This window comes from Panicum hallii, chromosome 9 (assembly GCF_002211085.1).
Source record: "Panicum hallii strain FIL2 chromosome 9, PHallii_v3.1, whole genome shotgun sequence".
In the NCBI taxonomy this organism is placed as follows: domain Eukaryota; kingdom Viridiplantae; phylum Streptophyta; class Magnoliopsida; order Poales; family Poaceae; genus Panicum; species Panicum hallii.
This window is the reverse complement of record NC_038050.1, coordinates 73,120,854-73,139,290: the sequence shown is the minus strand read 5'-3', so window position 1 is coordinate 73,139,290 and position 18,437 is coordinate 73,120,854. Positions and strand designations below refer to the sequence as shown.

Genomic DNA, 18,437 nt, shown 5'->3' with positions numbered 1-18,437 from the left:
GCCGGTGATCACCGAGACCCTATAGCTTCCTCGCTCCTTAATCAGCTGGTTTCAGAGTACGTGCCAGTGGAATTCCATTTGCCGTTTAGCTAGGAGAGGAGGACAAGTACTAGAGCCTGCTAGTACTGATAGTTAAGTTGTTGAATCATCAGAAAATGCATGATGGCACATGGAAGTATATGTACAACTGTAATAGCATGGCAGCTGTACGTACGTACGGTTGGTGGTATTGCTATGCCAGGAATTGAATTAATACAAAGTAATCTACTTAGATATTTCTCTTTTAGCTGTCAGCAGCATGCATGTTAGCTGCAGTATGTACTAATTGATTTTTGCAGCTCAAGTACGTGTGTATAATCATGTTACTCCATCATGTGCAATTGTAATGGAAAAGTCTTCTATTGATCTACATATTCTGGATGCAGTGGGAAAGCTACATACCTATTTCAACTTCATAAATTGCATGGGAGAAAGGAGGAGGATATATGTACTCGAAAAATGGGTTTGTCTTAATTAACATGGCATGCAGAATGGTCGGGTGATGACTCTCTGGGAAACTTCTGGTGGGAAAGGAAAGGAACCTATCTATGCGGAATAATTAACAGTCAAATTTGGAAAGATGTGCTTAAAGAAAGATCTACAGATCATCAAGTTTTCAGTTTGTGACACAAGAGAAAGTGACCTATAGTAGCTAGCCATCATCTAGGCGCAGGAAGTTTCTCAGACACTAACTACGTACCGGAGCAGATGGAAGATGGAAAATCAAGGTAGCATATCAAATTGTAGCAGGTAGATGAACAAACTGTATGTATCCTTCTAACAAATTGTAGCAAGTAGATGATCAAACTGTATGTATCCTCCTCCTTCTTCTTCTTCTTTTGAAAAAAAAAAGAGCAAACTGTATCCTTGTCCAAAAACAGTAGAAACGAATGCTCCATCTATCAGCCGCAGATAGTCAAACGCAGTCATCAGGGAGACTGTTCAATAATCGATCTGGTCGTAGCTGCTGCGTGCTACTTCCTAGCTACTAGCTACCATTGATAATACCTTATATTGCAGGTCAAATCACATCACTGATCATTTGTCGTCAGGTCCCTCTAATCCTGGGAACTGTCTTCATTTGGCCGCATGCATCCTACTACTCCAGTTTGATTGCTAATTTGTTTTTTGGTCAAAGCTGAAAGTCTGACGACCGGGTTGCTAATCACCTTCCAAAGAAGACCAGCGGTTTCACACCATAACAACGCCTTTTCCAACGACCATCACAACGCTGCGACTTTGGCTATTGTCTTGCATGATGTAAACACACGCGGGCTTTGCTTCCTGATGCAGATATAGAGCTAGCTAGCATAGCACCACTGTTGTGTATAGTGCTGCTGCACGTACACCAAGACAATTAGTGGCATGCAGATGCAGTGCTTAACAGCGAGCGATGGAGATCGGGATGCTATATATATATATATATATAAAGAATTTCTTAAGCGAAAGATCCGTCCCCTCCCTGGCGTAGCGAGCCTCCAAATCCTCCTTCCTGTTCCCAACCGATCCCAGAGATCGCGGTCCCCATCCATTCCAGCATCACCCGTCGCCCCCGCTCTCTTTCCTCCGTCTCCCTCGTCCTCCTCTGCTTTTTATTACTCTTCTCCACTCATTAGCTTTTGGTTGGTGTTGGTTGGTTCCCTTCTTGAGAGTTGCGAGAACCCCCGAAACCCAACTGGTCCATCATCATCCATCCCCAAGCGGAGAGAGAGGGAGAAGAAGCAAGGACCGGAGAGGTAGGACGCCAGCCGCGGTGGGCGCGCCATAAGGGGAAGCACGCGCGACTCTCCCGCCCGAGATCCAAGAACCGCGAGATCCGCCCGTACCCTTCGCTTGCTGCCGTCGCCGGCGAAATCCTCTTCCTTGATGCGGCCGGAGCGCTGCCTCGCGAGTGCTTGAACTCCCGGAGACCACCGTGTCCATGGCGCGCTTCTTGGGTGCCGGGGAGGAGCAAGAGGAGTTCTTTGACTCGAGGGAGGTCCTATCGCCGGCGTCCATCTCGTCGCCGGTGACTTCCGGCCGCCACGACGATGGGTGGCTCTTTGACGAGTCGCTGCTCGAGGTCTGGGTCAGGGACCCGTGCAGCGTCCAGGAGCGCCGCCAGAGGTTCGTCAAGTCCCTGGGCCTCTTGGATTCTAAATCCAACGGCGCTCGGGCAGACGACGAGCCGTGCTTGAAGCCTGAGGCCACCGAAGAGATCCTACCGAACAGCCCCAGTGCCGAGTTGTACTCAGCCGCCCCTACCTTTGCGTGTAGGGGTGGGGAGCCGACAACATCCGGTGACGATGGTGCTGGCATGGAGGGCTTGAAGTTGGAGTGCGTCTTCAAGAACCTGGACGATGGCACAGTGTTTGTGGTCGACGAGATGGGTAAGGATGGGAGCTTCCAGAGCCTTAGGGAGAGGCGATCCAACCGGACAGTAACTGCAGCAGAATTCGAGCAGACCTTTGGCTCATCACCTTTCATCCGTGAGCTGATGCAGAGGGTGGACGATTCGGATGAACCTTCCACCCCGGAGAAGATTGTGATGAGGAGAAAGAGGAGGAAAAGACTTGGATGGCTGCGAAGGCTGGGCATTGGTGCTTGTGTTGGCGATGCAGAGGAAGACGATGAGATCAATTCGACATCATCTAGTTCTCGCCGGAGTTGCTCTGGGAAGGTTGATAGAGTCAAGGTGAGACCCTACAAGAAGCGATCAAAGGAATTATCTGCAGTGTACAAGGGCCAAGTCATCAAGGCGCATGAAGGTGCTATTTTGACCATGAAGTTCAGCTCTGATGGCCAATATCTGGCTACTGGAGGTGAGGATGGGGTTGTTCGTGTGTGGCGCGTGGTGGAAGGCAAGAGGCCTGATGATCATGATTTTGTTGAGGACGATCCTTCATGTGTGTTCTTCACAGTCAATGAAAACTCTGAATTGGCTCCCATCAATTCCTGCGAAGGGGGTAAGGGCAAGCATAGCAAGAGTTCAAAGGGGGCTGCAGATCCAGCCTGTGTTGTGATTCCTCACCGAACCTTTGCGCTATCTGAGGATCCTGTGCATGAATTTCATGGGCATGATGATGTCATCTTGGATCTTTCATGGTCAAAAAATAGGGTGAGTTTCAGTTAAATAGTGTGTTTCTATGCACCTGTGGCTGTTTTGGTCATCTAATTTTTTCTTGATTTACGCAGGAATTGCTTTCTGCATCCATGGATAAAACTGTTCGATTGTGGAAGGTCGGGTGCAATAGTTGTCTGAAGGTTTTCTCCCATAATAACTATGGTAAACCATCTTTCCTTCCCTGTTTACTGCTTGATTACACTCGGCCTAGTTCTTTGGCGTCTGACTCTGACATGTTTGGGTATTTCTGTTATTTAGTGACATGCATCCAGTTTAAACCTACCAATGGTGATTATTTCATCAGTGGTTGTATTGATGGGATGGTACGAATTTGGGATGTTCCTAGATGCCAAGTTGTGGACTGGGCTGACAACAAAGAGATAGTCACTGCAGTTTGTTACAGCCCTGATGGAAAGGTTTGTTCAAATATCATTGCAATAATCAAATTTTACCAAGTAATTGTTTTATGCACCTGAAGGCTAATAGTTCATACTTGTGCTGCTTTCTTCAGGGCGCAGTGGTTGGGTCATTAACAGGAAACTGCAGTTACTATGACGCATCAGGTAATCATTAATTATTCTGTTCACGAGACTCACTTGATGTTTGTGCACTTTCTGATTATCAATAAACTAATGCCTGTAGAAGTAGTTTCAAACAACAACAGCATTTGTTTGTTAATATGTCAATATCATCTTGTTTCATGTGGACACCATTGATGCATATGCAATTTGCCAATGATGGTAATATCACGTTTCGTCCTTGATATGAGAATAGTGAAGGTTGGCCTATTGCTAACCTCTCGTTGCTACATATATTATCTCATATCTATCTAAGCATACAAAACTTAATATCCTGCAGCAGCCGTGTTCAGTTTCCTTTCTGGTATAATCTCTTCAAGAATTTTGTTGAAGGGTGCATGGATGAAAAGTAAACTGGAATCATAATTTTGTTGAATATGGTAAAATTTGGAAAATAGTAAACTTGTTTTGAAATCCTTAGAAAGGCATCATTGCAAAGAGCTGAGTACAAGAATTATAATTTCTTTAGCTGCCATTTTTTAATGTGCTGAAGTATGATGTTAATCAAAGCATCTCCGTATCTGATTTCTAATTCATTATTCAGAAAATCATCTAGAGCTGGAATCCCAAGTCCCCCTGTATGGCAGAAAGAAATCTCCACTTAAAAGAATAATTGGTTTCCAGGTATGGAGTTATTGACCTTGCCCACTCTTGTGCACTTGATTTTTTTTTAACATTGAATTTTCAGATTATTAACTGCTTGCATGAACAGTATTGCCCATCTGATCCAAAGAAACTGATGGTGACGTCTGGTCACTCCCAAGTTCACATTCTCGATGGGGTTCATGTAGTTTCCAACTACAAAGGTACTAACAGCTCTTGTAAGATTACTTCTAGAAGTGTTTCAGTGTTGACCCCTTAAGTTAACATGCCTTTTTTTGATCCCAGGATTGCGAAGTTCAAGTCAAGCTGCTGCATCATTCACATCAGATGGAGATCACATTATTTCTGCTAGCGATGACTCCAGTATCTATATGTGGAATTATGCAAATCAAATTGCCCCTGTCACAAGCCGTTCAAAGACCATATGGTCATATGAGCGCTTCTTCTGCAATGATGTGTCTGTTGCAATACCATGGAACGCCTCACCTGCAAAGAGTTCTATTTCTCTGGCTTGCAACATCCCTTCTTTACGGCAACAGGTCTCTGATGAGATTCACAACTTGCAAGAATATACGTCATACTGCCATGCTGAAGATTCGTTTGAAGGTGATAGCTTGTATCAATTGCCATCTGGCAATTTCACTCTTAGTAGTACATTCTTTGCTGAGTCGATGCCAAGGGGAACAGCGACATGGCCTGAAGAGCAGCTACCATCCAATTCAGTGGCTCCATCATCCACCTTGCGTAAATCTCAGTATAAGTTCCTGAAGACTTCTTGCCAGAGAGCAAACACGCATTCTTGGGGTCAGGTCATAGTCACCGCTAGTTGGGATGGCCACATCAGGTCATTCCAGAATTATGGTTTGCCTGTGCAAGTGTGACATGGTGCAAGGCATGCATCTTTTCGCTGTTGCTTGATCAGTGGATATCCAAGAGACGGCAGCTGAGAAGCCCATTACAAAACTTTTATGCCTCTAGAAGCTTGGTTGGCTGAAGTTGACGCTCGTCCAGATCATGATTACAGTACAAATAAAACAGTCACATGTTTGGGTGCTTGTACTGAATTGCTTGCGGTCCAGAAGTTGTATGTAGTCCAGTGGTCCTGCAAGATCTCGACAGCGTCGGCACATTGTAGGAGGCCCGGAGAAGATGGATCGCCTCACAAACCAAACTTTGCTCAATGAGTGGGGTTCGGGCAGTGCTTTGATGTTGTTCCTTTTCTTTGTTTTTGCTCCCTCGGGGGTCCTTCGTAAATATATAGTGGATGGATAAACATAGTTTTGCCCATTCTAAGTCCCCTTGCCCTGATCCGAGATGGTCGACAAGGCTAGTGGGGAGGTAGAGGTAGAGTTCACTGTTGTATAGGAAAATTCAGTTCGGGGGGTGCACAGATTGGATTCATTTGATTTGTTTACATGCCATCATCGTTCACATCATAGCCTGCCTTTATGATGAACTGATGCTTCTATTTTTTTGTGTGTTGGAGATGCCATTGCTTTGTGATGGACACGATTAGGTGGTTGTGGGGGACCTTTGTGCAGGCCTTTCTGGATAGGGATGGTGCAGTTGGCTCTCTGATGGGTATGGGAGCATGGGGACTCGTGGCCACGGCGATTTAAAGCTGGGGGCCATGTTCAGATCTTGGCCTTTTACTCTCCTGCATTGTCATGTCCATTTTGTTTCTCTTCAGCATCTTGGTGTCATCTCTGCCCAGGAAGTTGATATTCGACAAAAAAATTTATTACCTTCTGCCCTGTATTTTACACATTGTCGTAAAGCTTCCTGTTCCATTCAAGATTTAGAAGTCAATTTCCTCCCAAATTCAGGAGCAAGGGTTTGTTGAAATTTAAGCGAACATTGCTCATGGGCCGTGTGTTTGAAGAGACATGCCCAGTGCAGTTGTAAAAAATGTTTCTGCCAAGCAAGGCTCAGGCAGGAGCTGCCCTCAAGGTGATGATGCCATTCCAGTGCCGCCAGTGCCTGTGCCCATGCCCAGCTCGGTGAAATGATCATCGTCGATCTCGACGCTGTCCTGAGGCCTGCCTCGTTTAATCCAGCAGATGATGATGTTCCAGTGGCCGTGCTGGGGATGGGGGACGATGGATCCGCGCGGCTGTGAGCCTGTGACTGACACTGACGATCCCCATGCCGCGCGCGACCCCTTGGGGTGGGGGGGACACGGCCGTGTGAGGTGAAGGGTGAAGCCAGCAACTGTAATTTTCAGAGATGCCTGGAACAGTACGCTCGCACTCACTCCTGTCATGATGCATCTGAGAAGGTCCCCCCCCTCTCCTGAAGGAAGTTTTTGTCTCGAGGTAGACGAGACGCTCCCTTTGTCTGTGAACGCCGGTCCCGGCCAAGGAGTGGACCCGCCGCCATGCGCAGGAGAAGTGAGGTGATGGGCTGGTTCAAATTGTGTGTGCTTTCCTTTATGCTGCTCAGATGTCCTCGCGCGTTCCTCGTTACGATTTGAGGTGTCATGAGCCATGGAGGGTGCAGCAGCCAGCCATACCGCTAGCCGTACAGGCAGGCCTGAAGCTGAGCTTATCCTCCTTGTCAGGCCGCCATGAGTGGCCTCCACTCCCATGGAATGAACGGAGGAGGCAGTGGCGGAGCAGGAATCAAATTTAGGGGGCCGAGCTAAACCATATTAAATTAATAAATAATAAATCTAACGGTGTTTAGAATGTTGGCGTCAGTAAAAAACTACACCAGATGTAATTTGTTTACACCGACAACGATCAGGACACGGGCTCCAAACGACAAACACGAGAACTAGCTTTTCTGGACGCACTCGTATAGAATGCGCCGTCAGGTGACACAGTTCTGAACAAGGCTAATAATTGTTGTGGTTGTAGTATGATATAGTATGGTAGAGTACCTTTTTATACTGTAATGCAGCATGAATAATTATATTTCACCGATATTATTGTTGATAGCCAAAAGATGATTAGTTGTTTATCTGGATCATTAGCGCCCCACCCCCCACACACGCCAAAGTGGCAAGATGCACATACCGCGCTGCATCCCACTGTGGGAAGTGGTGTAATCCACTGCACAAGCTGCAACCTCTTCTGGGCTCTGGCACAAGACCACAGGTGATGGGTGGAGTTGCTGCTGGTACTGTTTAGGTGTACTTGGTGCCATGCTCAACATGATGGGATCTCCCCTGCCTGCTTTTCTTCTTGATACATAATATCAATATAAAGCAAGGATCATGGCAGCGAGTTCCCCCAGGACACACTATCCAGAAACGGGTGGTAGTATGCGCTGCGCTTTCCGGTTCCGGCTGACAAGTGATCAAAAGCAAAGTTCTCATAGCTGTTTGGAGGGTATGTATTCTCAGTCGTCGTTACCACATGACATTCTTCTGAGATCTCGATTGGATCCTTTCATTTTGAGGAATTGGAATCTACTTAATAGAATAGGCTATTTATCTTGAAATATAGTATTCTACAACTTTTCAAAATATATATATAAACTTATCTCAAATTTATGAAGGTGGGAGATGGAAATTAATTATATAGATCCTCATGGTATGTTTCTAATATACAATTTATGCATACTCTTCGGTTCGCTTCCCTATAGCAAAAGTGCAGTGTATAAGTATCTCTCCTATATCGCCAATAATAATATACAACTATATTAGCTTAATTAATTTATATCTAGATTATGATTATTAGAATGGAATTCAATTGTAAGGATCCAAACAGGTCCGAGATTTTTTGCCGAAAGCCTAGTGCTAATATACGTTTCTAAAAATATTTGGTCATCTTAAGTCAGCGTGATTCACTTTTTCTCAAGAAGGAAATGACAAAGTTATCTAAAATATTTTTTTTCTAGAGTTAAAACTGAACCATTTGGATTTTGAAAACAAAAAGTGTAAACAATGAAAGTGTTTTGAAAACACGGAGATTAGTTATCAAGTATGCCACATCACTGAAATGTTTCTGTATTCCTGAAGATGAGATGGTTCATCGTTCATGCCAGTATGGCCACATCACTGATGCTACGACAGCACAGTGGTTACCCTTCACTGACGTGTGGGACCCACGGCAGCGAACGAATCTGGTCCGCTAATCTGCACCCGCCTCCGCGTTTCCTGAAAGCGCGCGGCGGCGAGAGGAGCGGAAGCGGCGACAAGCAGAGAGATGGCCGGCGGTGGCGCCGCCGCCGCGTCGGCGCTTTCGAGCCCCTGGAGGGCGCTGCTCCAGCGAGCGCTGGACGCCAACGCCCACCTCAGGCACTCCACCTACTTCCAACTCGTACGCTTCGATCACCTGTTGCCCTCCTCCGTACTGGGGAAAATGAAATTCGCTGAGCTGTCGATTCGTCGCAGGCCACGGTGGGCGCCGGCGGCAGGCCCGCGAATCGCACCGTCGTCTTCAGGTATCCGCGGGCGCGCGGTTCTGCCCACTTCCCCCTCCATACTTTTTCGCCCTTTTTATCTTGAATTTGAGTTTGCTATTAGGGGTTTCCAGGAACATTCTGATAAGATTCAGATTAACACAGATGCCCGAAGCAACAAGGTGTGTTGCTAGCACTGTTGATTTATCATTTCTTTTCCCCTGCTCACTGATTCCCTAATATTAATACCCTTCCATGTACAAAATTTTGATCGAACAGATTGGTGAGATAAGGAATTGTCCCTTTGGAGAGGTGCGTTCTAAAGAATCCTCACATAAATATCTCTGTATAGTCCAATAATGAATATATATGACAAGTTCATATAGAGAAGGGTCTGATCTTGTATGATCCTGCAGATTTGTTGGTACTTCGCAGACAGCTGGGAACAATTCCGTATCAGTGGAAGCATTGATGCGATTGATGGCTCCAGTGCAGACCCTGCCAAGCTCCAGGTTATTTTATGCTATATAGCGAGATACATTAGATATCAGTGTGCAGGTTCAGTTACTTTGACAACAGGCAGTTGTTCTAGTAGTTTAGTTTAGCTTCACTTCATGTTCACTCTTGAGGTCTGTTCATGTACTAAGACTGAGAGATGTGTTCCTGTCACCTAAACTTTCGTATGTGCTTATCCGTGATAGCATTATCTTTTACTGTATTATGCTATTGCTTATAAACGGGGAGATCTATGTTCAATCCATGGTGAACGCTAAGCAATGGTCCATCACTTCGTTTTGCAGAACAGGGAGAAAGCCTGGTTCGCGAGCTCAGTAAGGTCAAGATTGCAGTACTTGGGACCTCAGCCAGGTGTTCCCATTATAGATGACGAGCAAGTTAAGGATGTTCATCTGGATCCATCAGCTGTCCCAGTAGAAGCCTTTTGCCTTCTGGTTCTTGATCCAGAAATGGTTAGGCATCATCCTCCACCACCCCCCCCCCCCCCCAACTTTGTTAGGTTTCACATGTTTCGCTATAGCATGTGCTTACTGAACTTAAGGAGAAGTGCCGTGTTTAATGTTTTCATGCTGGATCTAAAACTTGAGCTTGGCTATTGATAGGAACTAGCTATTCAGTACTAACCAAATAATAATGCTGGCAGAAGTTGTTTAAACTCAGAATTATATACTTTATATTGTACTGGATCCAACCACCTTTTCTATTTTTGTGCCAAATAGAGCTCAAACTTATTTTGTATTGCTATCTCAATGCTATATTGTTTTGGTTCCCTGCTAAGTGGGTGCTGCCATTATAACTACCAAAATATCTGAAAAATTCTGGCAAAACATAGTAGCTTTCTATAATTTATTTGTTCATTTAAAAGTCCCAATCCAGGCCACCTGGGAAATAATAGTTTCTTGTGAACCAGCTATGAACTGTTACTTCGGTACTGCCAAGTCCCAATAGGAACCACGACTTGGACTGGTATTTTTGTTGAATCCGGAATTTGGTATTTTGGTTATTCGGATTGTAAAGAAATTTGCAAGATCAAGAGCTAACTTTTGTTAAGAATACAAGGAGTCTTTTCCATGATTTATAATCATCTGATGATCAAGTTATATTGTGCTTATTTCCTAGGTTGATTATTTGAATCTAAAAAGCAACCAGAGGTTGATATTCACAAGAAGCCACAAGGATGATGGCTCCGTTGATTGGATGGCTGAAAAAGTTAGTCCATAAACTGCTGTTAGAAGTTTGTTTGTGAACTTCTTAAGGTATGAAAGCTATCATGATTGTTTTTTTTTATACACTTTCAGAATGTTTATGTGAGTGTCATTTATACGTTTGCGATCTTTTGGATGCTCATAAATTTGAGATGTCATGAATGCTTTGTTGGAATCACAGTGATTTATTATTTATTGTACCTGAACATACAGGTATAATGTAATATTCAAAACTACTTTTAATAAAGGGTTTCTTCAAATGTCCAATAGTTATTACGCACCAAGTTGCTTCTTATGGATACATGTACTCTTTTTTATACCTATGCTCACAGCTGACTAAATGTATCAGCGCATAGAGGCTATTAGTAGTCGATGAGAAAGTTGATACTCCTATGTTATATGCATGCTACTGGGGGCTTCCCTTCGGGAACATAGAAGATAAAGTGTAGGGTACAACTGAAGAAGATCAGAACTCAAAGGTTCTGAAGGATTTGAAGGTCAGAGAAGGGCAGTAGGAGTGAACGCATCAACCTCCGTGATAATGTAAGTTCTATGTTCGAAGAGGATAATGGGGTAATTCATGTTTGGTACTGTCACCCCTGTTTGTTATTGACCTGCTGTGCATAAGGTCTCAATGGAGAATTCTTCTTGCTGCTATGTTTCGTACCCTTGAATCTTTATGCCACCTCCATGACCTTGTTGCTTTGGCAGTAACCAGTGTGAGAAAAAAACAACAGTTGGCCTTAAACATCAGCATATGGGAAGCATTAAAGCTTTGTGTCTACAGGTGCACTGGTGGGCAGAGCAAAAGCCGTTGGACGATTGGAGAACTTCAGGTAATCTGGGCAGGCCTTGAATGCGGCCTTCCAAATCAAAAGCTGGTTGCTGTCACCCTGCAAAGCTAAGGCAGAACACATCACATGACCTGCCCGTTATTTGTAACAGTGCAGAGCAATATACTGATTAGTGAAAGAAGCTTGTGGCTCCAGTGGTCAGTGGGTGCTCATCTCAGCATCTGATTATGAACAGTTTGAGATGAAAACGTGCCAATAGCATTTTGTCACGCAAAAGTAAAGATGGAGTGAACTATTGTGGTCATGTTCTGCCTGAGGCCCCAGCTGCAACTTGGAGTGCATAGTATGTTTTGGCGATGTCAAGTCTAGAGCCTTTTATTTTTTGGGACCATATGACCATTGGTTGGTTCATCTTGACCACTATAGTTCTGCAGACTCGATCATCTAGCACTACCAAGGAGGAACAGATAACCACGAGCAACCTTTCAGGATCTGTCAAGTGCAACTCCATTGCACTGATTGGCGAGGTCAAAGGTGGCTGTTAAATTGGGTATTCAGCTTCTGCATCGAAGACTTTTGGCAGCCTTTTTCTCTCTATCTACTCGATCTGGTATTGCTGCGGTGCCGAACAGAAGTCATGCATCATCACTTATCCCTGCGCGCTTTGCAGCGCACACAATCGTGTTTGGGTATAAAGCGGGTCAACTGCAAGGCTTGGCCGCAAAGTTGTTAATGGTAGGTTCATTAAGAAAAGGCTTGAAGGCCTTATGGTTTCGTCTTTCCCTTTCCCTACTGGGCCTTTGTTTGTCTATAAAGGCCTTGAAGCTGTGGGCCACGCACAGCTAGACATTACTCACCGAGTCGTCTCACTCCACTGGATAGCACTCGTCTCCACTCTCCGCAAGGTACCTTGATCTTTCTCCAGTCTTGGTTTCATACTGCGAAGGTTGGATTCGTAAATGAACGAGTTGCTTTCCCGCACTTTAACTAATCCTAGTGTAAATTGTGCTGGATGAGTAGCCAATAGAAGGGAAGGGAGATAACACTGCGCTTACAAGTAGGACCGGCATTCCTCCTATACCAACAAGGTGCAAGGGAAAGACCGGTAATATTTGAGCTGAACCTAAAGTGTTGTTTGGATCCATAGACTAAACTTTAGATCTAAAGTTTGGTCTATTGGATAATTCAAACAGACGGACCAAATTTTAGTTTCATCCCAACTAAAGTTTAGTCCATTAGTCCATGGAACCCACCTAATTCAGATTGAAGTTTAGTTTTATCCATTTACGTGCATGGATCCAAAGTTTAGTCTATGGATCCAAACATGCATGGACTAAACTTTATGTTTAGTCACCTGAAATTTAGTCCGAACCTAGGTGATCCAAACGGGCCTAAATTAATATGCTAACATGTCCATTTTCTGTCAATAGTGGTGGGACGTTTAGCTTAGCTTTCAGCCTTCTAACAAAGTGATTACTGGTGTAGTAGCTGTGGACCTAAGTTTCTGCTTTCTAGAGCAAAGGCATGCTATCTAGAGGCTCTTCTATCTATGCACCTTGAGAAGGATTTTGTACCGTGCAAGCATCTGGGTTTCCACAATTTGATAGACCACCTAGCTGTTGCCCCATACAGAATGCATGATCTCCTTTTTGTGTGTGTGTGTGCGTGGTAGGATGTGATTATCCTCCCGCTCCTCCAGAAAAGAAAGTGAGGAAGCTAGATAAGAATTGCAGACCATCCAAAAAAGCGGCGTCAGCGTCTCATCCCGCGAAGCAAACTCCTTCCGAGAAACATCCAATTCCCCAGCCGCAAATCCATCAATCGTTGGCACGGCGCGGGGTCGTTCGTGGTCATGGCTCAACTCCGGTGGTCGGGCGCACGCCTGGCCGAGAGTGGCATGGCCGATGGATCCAATCGAACAAGACAATTCGTCCGTCCATCCACACTCGATCACCCACCCACCCACCCGTGCGGTGGTGCATGCACCACACACCACCAGCAGCAGCAGCAGCTTGTACTTGCACGCAAACTGGAGATGCTGCCTCCTGCAAGGCTCTCGACGTGTCACCTTTCCTGACACCAAAGGATAAAGATAAACATAAACTAGCTAGCTAGCGGCCCGGGCTGCAGATCGAGAGGCGGATGCAATGCAACAGGAGCGCATCGCATGCATGCGCGCGGCCGTATCTCACTGACAACAGGAACCATGCATCATCGCGCATCCATGCTGCTGCTGGACAAAAGCAAGCGCACGTCACTCGTATCCACTGTGCAATGCATCACTGTCGCCGCCCACAAGAACACAGGCCAATGCAAAGCAGATAGACGGTACATACAGCCTGAAATTAGTTTCTCTTCAGAAAGACAGGGAGGGAACCCATCGCTAAGGCTGTCTCCAGCGATATCCTCCAAATCCCATCCTCTACATCCTTCATTTACAGAATTCTCTACAAGATTCTCTCCTCTATATCTCATTTCTCTCCAACAACGTTCTCTAAATCTCGTTCTCTATACATTAAACCCTATATTAGAAACGTATTTTATTTCAAATTTTTGTACGTACGTATTTATCATACCTCAAACGCTATGGACATATTTTATTTTTATTTAATTCAGTGTTTGAAACGTAAAGAAAAAATAGAGAAGAGAAGAGAGAATCTCTATATATAGAGGAAACCTGTAGCGTTCTCTATTTTAGAGGACCATTTAGAGAACGCTGCTGGAGCAATAGAGAACGGAATCTTCCTCTATATATAGAGTACAGAACGTTTTACATAACGCTGCTGGAGACAGTCTAATAACAGCCCTCAATAAGTTACATACAGCCTTACAGGTAGGTACCTCGCTAATCTGCTAATAACAGTATAGTTGTTGGAGTAAGTATACTAGTGCTTGTATTATAGGAGTAATTAAAGCTAGCTAGAGAGATAGTATGCTATTATGTATAAGTATTGTACAGGAGTTTGTCATGGATTCGTGGCATGGCATGACATGGACTCAGGTTGGACGGGCCGGCGGTGCTGCTGCGTGCGCCGGGAATGTCAGGGGAGCGCTGCCGTCCCGCCGATGATGGCCTCGGAGATGCGCCAGAGTCGCTCGGCCTCGTGGCGGTTGGTGGCGGCCGGCGACGGCAGCGCCTCGTTGCAGTCGGCGAAGTAGCGGCCGGACACGCCGGCCACCCTCGGGTGGGCCGCCACGTAGCACGTGGTCGCCGCAGCCTGCGCAGACGATAGATGTCATGGATGGATTATTGACCGATGGATTACCGTGTCTCTCTCCCTCCTACGCTACGCTGCTCGATCTGCAGGTTGTGCAGAGAGCAGCAGCGAGCGAGAGATGACCCAACACATGGCGCGGGGCATAGATTTAAGCGGATTTGGTGGAGGGCGCGTTAATTAATCGATCACCTGAGGGATCGTCTTCAGCAGCTTGGACAGCAGCAAGAACACCAGATCTGCATGCCGACGCCGGCACCAAAAAATGAAAAGAAAAGAAATTTTATTCCATGATGAATCAGTCGTCAGTTGAGAGTGGGCAGCTCCTCATGCAGAAGAAGCTAGAGTACCCTACCTGTGAGGATGCCGTCGCGGTCGCGGTTGAGGCGGGTCCTGACGATGCCCGGGTGGACGCAGTTCACCGTCACGTTGGCGCCCGTCTCCTGCAGCCGCGCGGCGAGCTCCCTGGTGTGCAGCACGTTGGCGAGCTTGGACACCGCGTACGCCTGCGTCGCGTCGTAGGCTCTGCCGTATGTACGTACTTGGATGGTTTTATATACTTGCACTGGTTTATTTGGTGAAGGAACACCTAGCGCGAGGAAGAGGAAGCCAAGCAAGACATCGGGCGGTGAGTGACTCACATCTTGCGTCGGGTGACGAGGTCGAGGTACTCGGCCCAGTCGCCGGCGAACCAGCCGTGCACGCTCGACGACACGTTCACGATGCGGCCCTGCACGCCCGACTCCGCCGCCGTCTCCGCCATCCGACCCAGCAGCAGCTTCGTCAGCAGGAAGTGCCCTGTTTGATCGATCGATTCAGAGGAATTAAGCCATCATCCATCCATCCTCAGCCAATTCGATCGATCCATCGGTGCTACTGCAGCTCCTAGCTACTACGTGCTAGCTAGCTAGATAGATTAGATAGTACGTGCGGGCGCCATGTGCGTGCGTGCATGCGTGACCTACCAAGGTAGTTGGTGGCGAAGGTCATCTCGACGCCGTCCTCCGAGAGCGCCAGCTGCCCGTGCGAGAACTTGCCGGCATTGTTTCTGCTAGCTCCACCGTCAGTCAATTCAGCCGGAGTGATCGAGCATGCGTGTGGCAGGCAGCAACGATGCCAGCGAGAGACGTGTTCATGGTGGAAACAAACTTTGAAAGGAAAGGAAACGCTATCGAGGAGGTCGGGACGGGACGTACATGAGGAGGTGGAGCGGGAGGCCGAGCGCGAGGAAGCGGTCGGCGAAGGCGCGGACGGAGGCGAGCGAGCTGAGGTCGAGCGGCAGCACGAGGACGTCCGCGCCGGGGCACTCGTCCCGGATGCGCGCGCGCATGTCCTCGGCGGCCTTGACGCTCCGGGCCGGGATGACGACCCGCGCGCCGCGCTTGGCGAGGACCCGCGCCGTCTCGGCCCCGATCCCCGACGTGGCGCCGGTGATGATGGCGGTGAGCGCGCCGAGGTCCGGGCACGCGGCCGTGACGTCCTCGGCGGTGGACTTGGAGCCGAAGCCCGTGGCGCCGGGGGAGCCCAGCAGGTAGCGCACCGCCTGCAGCATGGCCGGCCGCAGGTGGCGCGTGGCCGGCGAGCGAGCGCGGAGCAGCAGGTGGTGATGGACGGGAGGGAGAGAGGCTCCGGGGGAGGAGTTAAGGCGCCGACCCGGCATTTATATAAAGCTCGGGGGCCTCGCATGAAGAAGCCGAGCTACTACCACCACAGAGAGAGAGAGAGAGAGAGAGAGAGAGAGAGAGAGAGAGACGATCCGATCGGGGAAAAAGGTTTCATTTTGGGCGGAAGCGGAATTGTTGGCATTGACTGCGGCCCCGCGCCGTGCGGCCGTGCCGGTGCGTGCAAATGCGCGCACGGGCGTGGCTGCGGCCGCGGGGACGGCGACGGAGCCGGAGCCGGCGGCGCATCCCCGGGCGACACGACGGCACGGGTCGAGCAGAGCCTGGCCCCGCGACTTTTCGGTGGCCGTGCGCCGGCCGGCCAGCCGGTTCTCTTCTTGCACCCGCGCGCGGCACGGTGGTGACCAGAGATTATATTGGTCGTACCGCCCATGCTACTGATCGATCATACACTCCACTTGGGTATGGTTTTCGCGGAAGAAACGAACGAAAACCGCAGTGACTCTGCCGACCGACCGGCTCGTTTTGGTCCACTCGCTCGCGCCTCGGGGGCCCCAATGCATGACCAGCAGGAGTATGGTCAACCCCGCGCCCTCCCGAATCTGCGTGCATGTGGAAATGATCGCTAGGTCCACCACCTGATGCCTTCCCTCGCCGGCGGCATCACATGTTTGGTTGTGGCCGCAGCTACCTCCTTTCTATTCATTTGTTTCCCTATATAGTTTCCATATATTATACTCATCGTTGTAGCTCTCCCGCCAACCTCTCTCAATCATCATCATCAAGTACTCCATTATATCTGTTTCGATGAGATATTTCACTTTTACTAAAACATCGTCGGCCCAGTGGGAGGTGTCATTGTATATTTACTAAGAGAGTATTTGGATCCGAGGATTAAATTCTTAGTCCGGATCACATCGGATATTTGTATACCAATTAGAGGCACTATTAAACTAATTATAAATAAAGACTAATTCACAAGACGAACTATTAAATCTAATTAATTCATCATTAGTATCACACCCAGGGCCACGGGACTGCACACATGGCATAGACTTTCTAGAATAAGGGATGAGACATATCTCATACATTATATATGTTGTAACTACTCGGAGTATAACTGGTCGGAATAGAAAAAAACTACCCAAGTAGTACTTGAGTAGGACTGCAAAGCTCGTATCTTGTTAGAATTTCTGTATAACCCTGTACCCTAAGACTATATAAAGACGGGTAGGGACCCCTCCAAACAATGACCACCAATCCATATCTAAGACAATACAAACCACCACACAGGATGTAGGGTATTGCCCTCTTTGCTGTTTTGAACCTGTCTCATCCCTTATGTTTCTTGCACTTTCGAGTTGCAGGTCTCGGCGACACCCCCATCTAAAACCTATCACCTCGAGGCTATCCCTCGTGGGCTTGGCGGTAAAACACCAATAATTAGCATATATTTTCTGTAGCATAACATTATCAAATTATGGACTAATTAGGTTTAATGGATTTGTCTCGTGAATTGGCCTCTATTTATATAATAGATTTGCTTTGTAATTAGCCTAATTGATTTTCAAATATTTGATGTGACAGAGCTAAAATTTAGTCCCTGTGAACTAAACAGACTTTAAGTCCAGTAACTTGGTAACTATGCTGAAGGAATATTATAGTGGTGACGCTGCTCTCTCATCCTATAAAACTCTTGTTCTCTCTTTTCATAAATAATTTATAATATTAGTAAGTTTACTGATATAGTCTGATATTTAATGCTCACGGTAATTTCAAAATCTTCGGTATCAATTAATTTAGACGGCGGAACATTCGAGCTCGTAGCAGGAGAGAGTCATGAATGTTGACCAGAGCGCCGAACCGTACGCAGGCCGTTGCTCGCTAGCTAGGTGTAGCGGATCGAGGACGGACGGAGCATCTCGTTGCGATGATATCCATGCGCCGGCGCCGCTCCATTATCTCGGCGACGGTGCAAGTCTGCGCGGTTGCTGCAAGGCTGCAACTGTGCAAGGCTGCAATGCCGCCTCCTGCTACCAGCTGGCTACACACAGGTAGTAAGAGCGTCGTCGTAGCCATGCAGATAGCTCTGCACGCTTGCCAGCTGCTGGCGTGCACAGAGAAGAGGACGCTGCTGCTGCATCATGTATATACTAGTACGGACACCTCTCACTGGTTCAGTCCAGGCATTAGATTAGAGACAGGAAGCTGCGAGGCCGGCCTTTTGGTCCGATCGATCGGCATGGGCGCCACCGCCGCCACTGCCCCGGGCCCGGCCGACCGCCGGCGACTCGTCCTACCCCTCGAGGGCATGCATACGCGCGCGTCGCTGCGGCATGGAAGCCCCAGCAAAGCAATGGCCATGCTAGGTCGTGGACTATGAGCTGCCAGCGGCTCCTGCCTCGTCGTAGTCGA

At 47.4% G+C, this 18,437-nt stretch overlaps 3 protein-coding genes across 13 annotated transcripts; 2 read left to right on the top strand and 1 right to left on the bottom strand.

Annotated features, from left to right (window-relative positions):
* Positions 1-1,550: 1,550 nt before the first annotated feature.
* On the top strand, positions 1,551-5,815 carry LOC112875635. Its single transcript, XM_025939559.1, has 7 exons — positions 1,551-3,136; positions 3,214-3,304; positions 3,401-3,558; positions 3,654-3,705; positions 4,265-4,344; positions 4,433-4,526; positions 4,609-5,815. Exons 1-7 carry the CDS (start codon positions 1,961-1,963, stop codon positions 5,202-5,204), a joined length of 2,247 nt encoding a protein of 748 aa, XP_025795344.1. The 5' UTR covers positions 1,551-1,960; the 3' UTR covers positions 5,205-5,815.
* A 2,579-nt stretch (positions 5,816-8,394) lies between these two features.
* On the top strand, positions 8,395-11,771 carry LOC112872562 (pyridoxine/pyridoxamine 5'-phosphate oxidase 2). 10 transcript variants are annotated; one of them, XR_003224699.1, is made up of 10 exons: positions 8,395-8,588; positions 8,663-8,712; positions 8,795-8,852; positions 8,950-8,982; positions 9,087-9,182; positions 9,471-9,638; positions 10,306-10,442; positions 10,827-10,934; positions 11,179-11,227; positions 11,337-11,771. XR_003224699.1 is itself a non-coding variant. In XM_025935596.1 (8 exons), the coding sequence occupies exons 1-7, from the start codon at positions 8,475-8,477 to the stop codon at positions 10,405-10,407; spliced, it is 621 nt and encodes a 206-aa protein (XP_025791381.1). In that variant the 5' UTR covers positions 8,395-8,474; the 3' UTR covers positions 10,408-10,442; positions 11,179-11,771. The 10 variants fall into 10 exon arrangements, 2 of the variants coding, with proteins under 2 accessions (XP_025791381.1, XP_025791380.1); XR_003224700.1 differs by having other exon boundaries at positions 10,827-10,964; XR_003224701.1 differs by lacking the exon at positions 10,827-10,934.
* A 2,202-nt stretch (positions 11,772-13,973) lies between these two features.
* On the bottom strand, positions 13,974-16,089 carry LOC112876020 (short-chain dehydrogenase TIC 32, chloroplastic-like). 2 transcript variants are annotated; one of them, XM_025940048.1, is made up of 6 exons: positions 15,597-16,089; positions 15,366-15,451; positions 15,042-15,198; positions 14,756-14,925; positions 14,593-14,639; positions 13,974-14,403 (listed from the first exon to the last, which is right to left on the bottom strand). In XM_025940048.1, exons 1-6 carry the CDS (start codon positions 16,058-16,060, stop codon positions 14,227-14,229), a joined length of 1,101 nt encoding a protein of 366 aa, XP_025795833.1. In that variant the 5' UTR covers positions 16,061-16,089; the 3' UTR covers positions 13,974-14,226. The 2 variants fall into 2 exon arrangements, with proteins under 2 accessions (XP_025795833.1, XP_025795834.1); XM_025940049.1 differs by having other exon boundaries at positions 15,366-15,448; positions 15,597-16,087.
* Positions 16,090-18,437: the final 2,348 nt, after the last annotated feature.

Bases quoted from the DNA above. Each gene is read 5' to 3' on its own strand.
- LOC112875635 (XM_025939559.1), top strand. From the start codon at position 1,961: ATGGCGCGCTTCTTGGGTGCCGGGGAGGAGCAAGAGGAGTTCTTTGAC. The intron at 3,137-3,213 runs GTGAGTTTCAGT...TGATTTACGCAG, and splicing joins TTTCATGGTCAAAAAATAGG to GAATTGCTTTCTGCATCCAT. The intron at 4,527-4,608 runs GTACTAACAGCT...TTTTGATCCCAG, and splicing joins TGTAGTTTCCAACTACAAAG to GATTGCGAAGTTCAAGTCAA.
- LOC112872562 (XM_025935596.1), top strand. From the start codon at position 8,475: ATGGCCGGCGGTGGCGCCGCCGCCGCGTCGGCGCTTTCGAGCCCCTGG. The intron at 8,589-8,662 runs GTACGCTTCGAT...GATTCGTCGCAG, and splicing joins ACTCCACCTACTTCCAACTC to GCCACGGTGGGCGCCGGCGG. The intron at 9,639-10,305 runs GTTAGGCATCAT...CTTATTTCCTAG, and splicing joins TGGTTCTTGATCCAGAAATG to GTTGATTATTTGAATCTAAA.
- LOC112876020 (XM_025940048.1), bottom strand. From the start codon at position 16,060: ATGCCGGGTCGGCGCCTTAACTCCTCCCCCGGAGCCTCTCTCCCTCCC. The intron at 15,199-15,365 runs GTAGGTCACGCA...TCGATCAAACAG, and splicing joins CTTCGCCACCAACTACCTTG to GGCACTTCCTGCTGACGAAG. The intron at 14,404-14,592 runs GTGATCGATTAA...TCGTCTGCGCAG, and splicing joins TGCTGAAGACGATCCCTCAG to GCTGCGGCGACCACGTGCTA.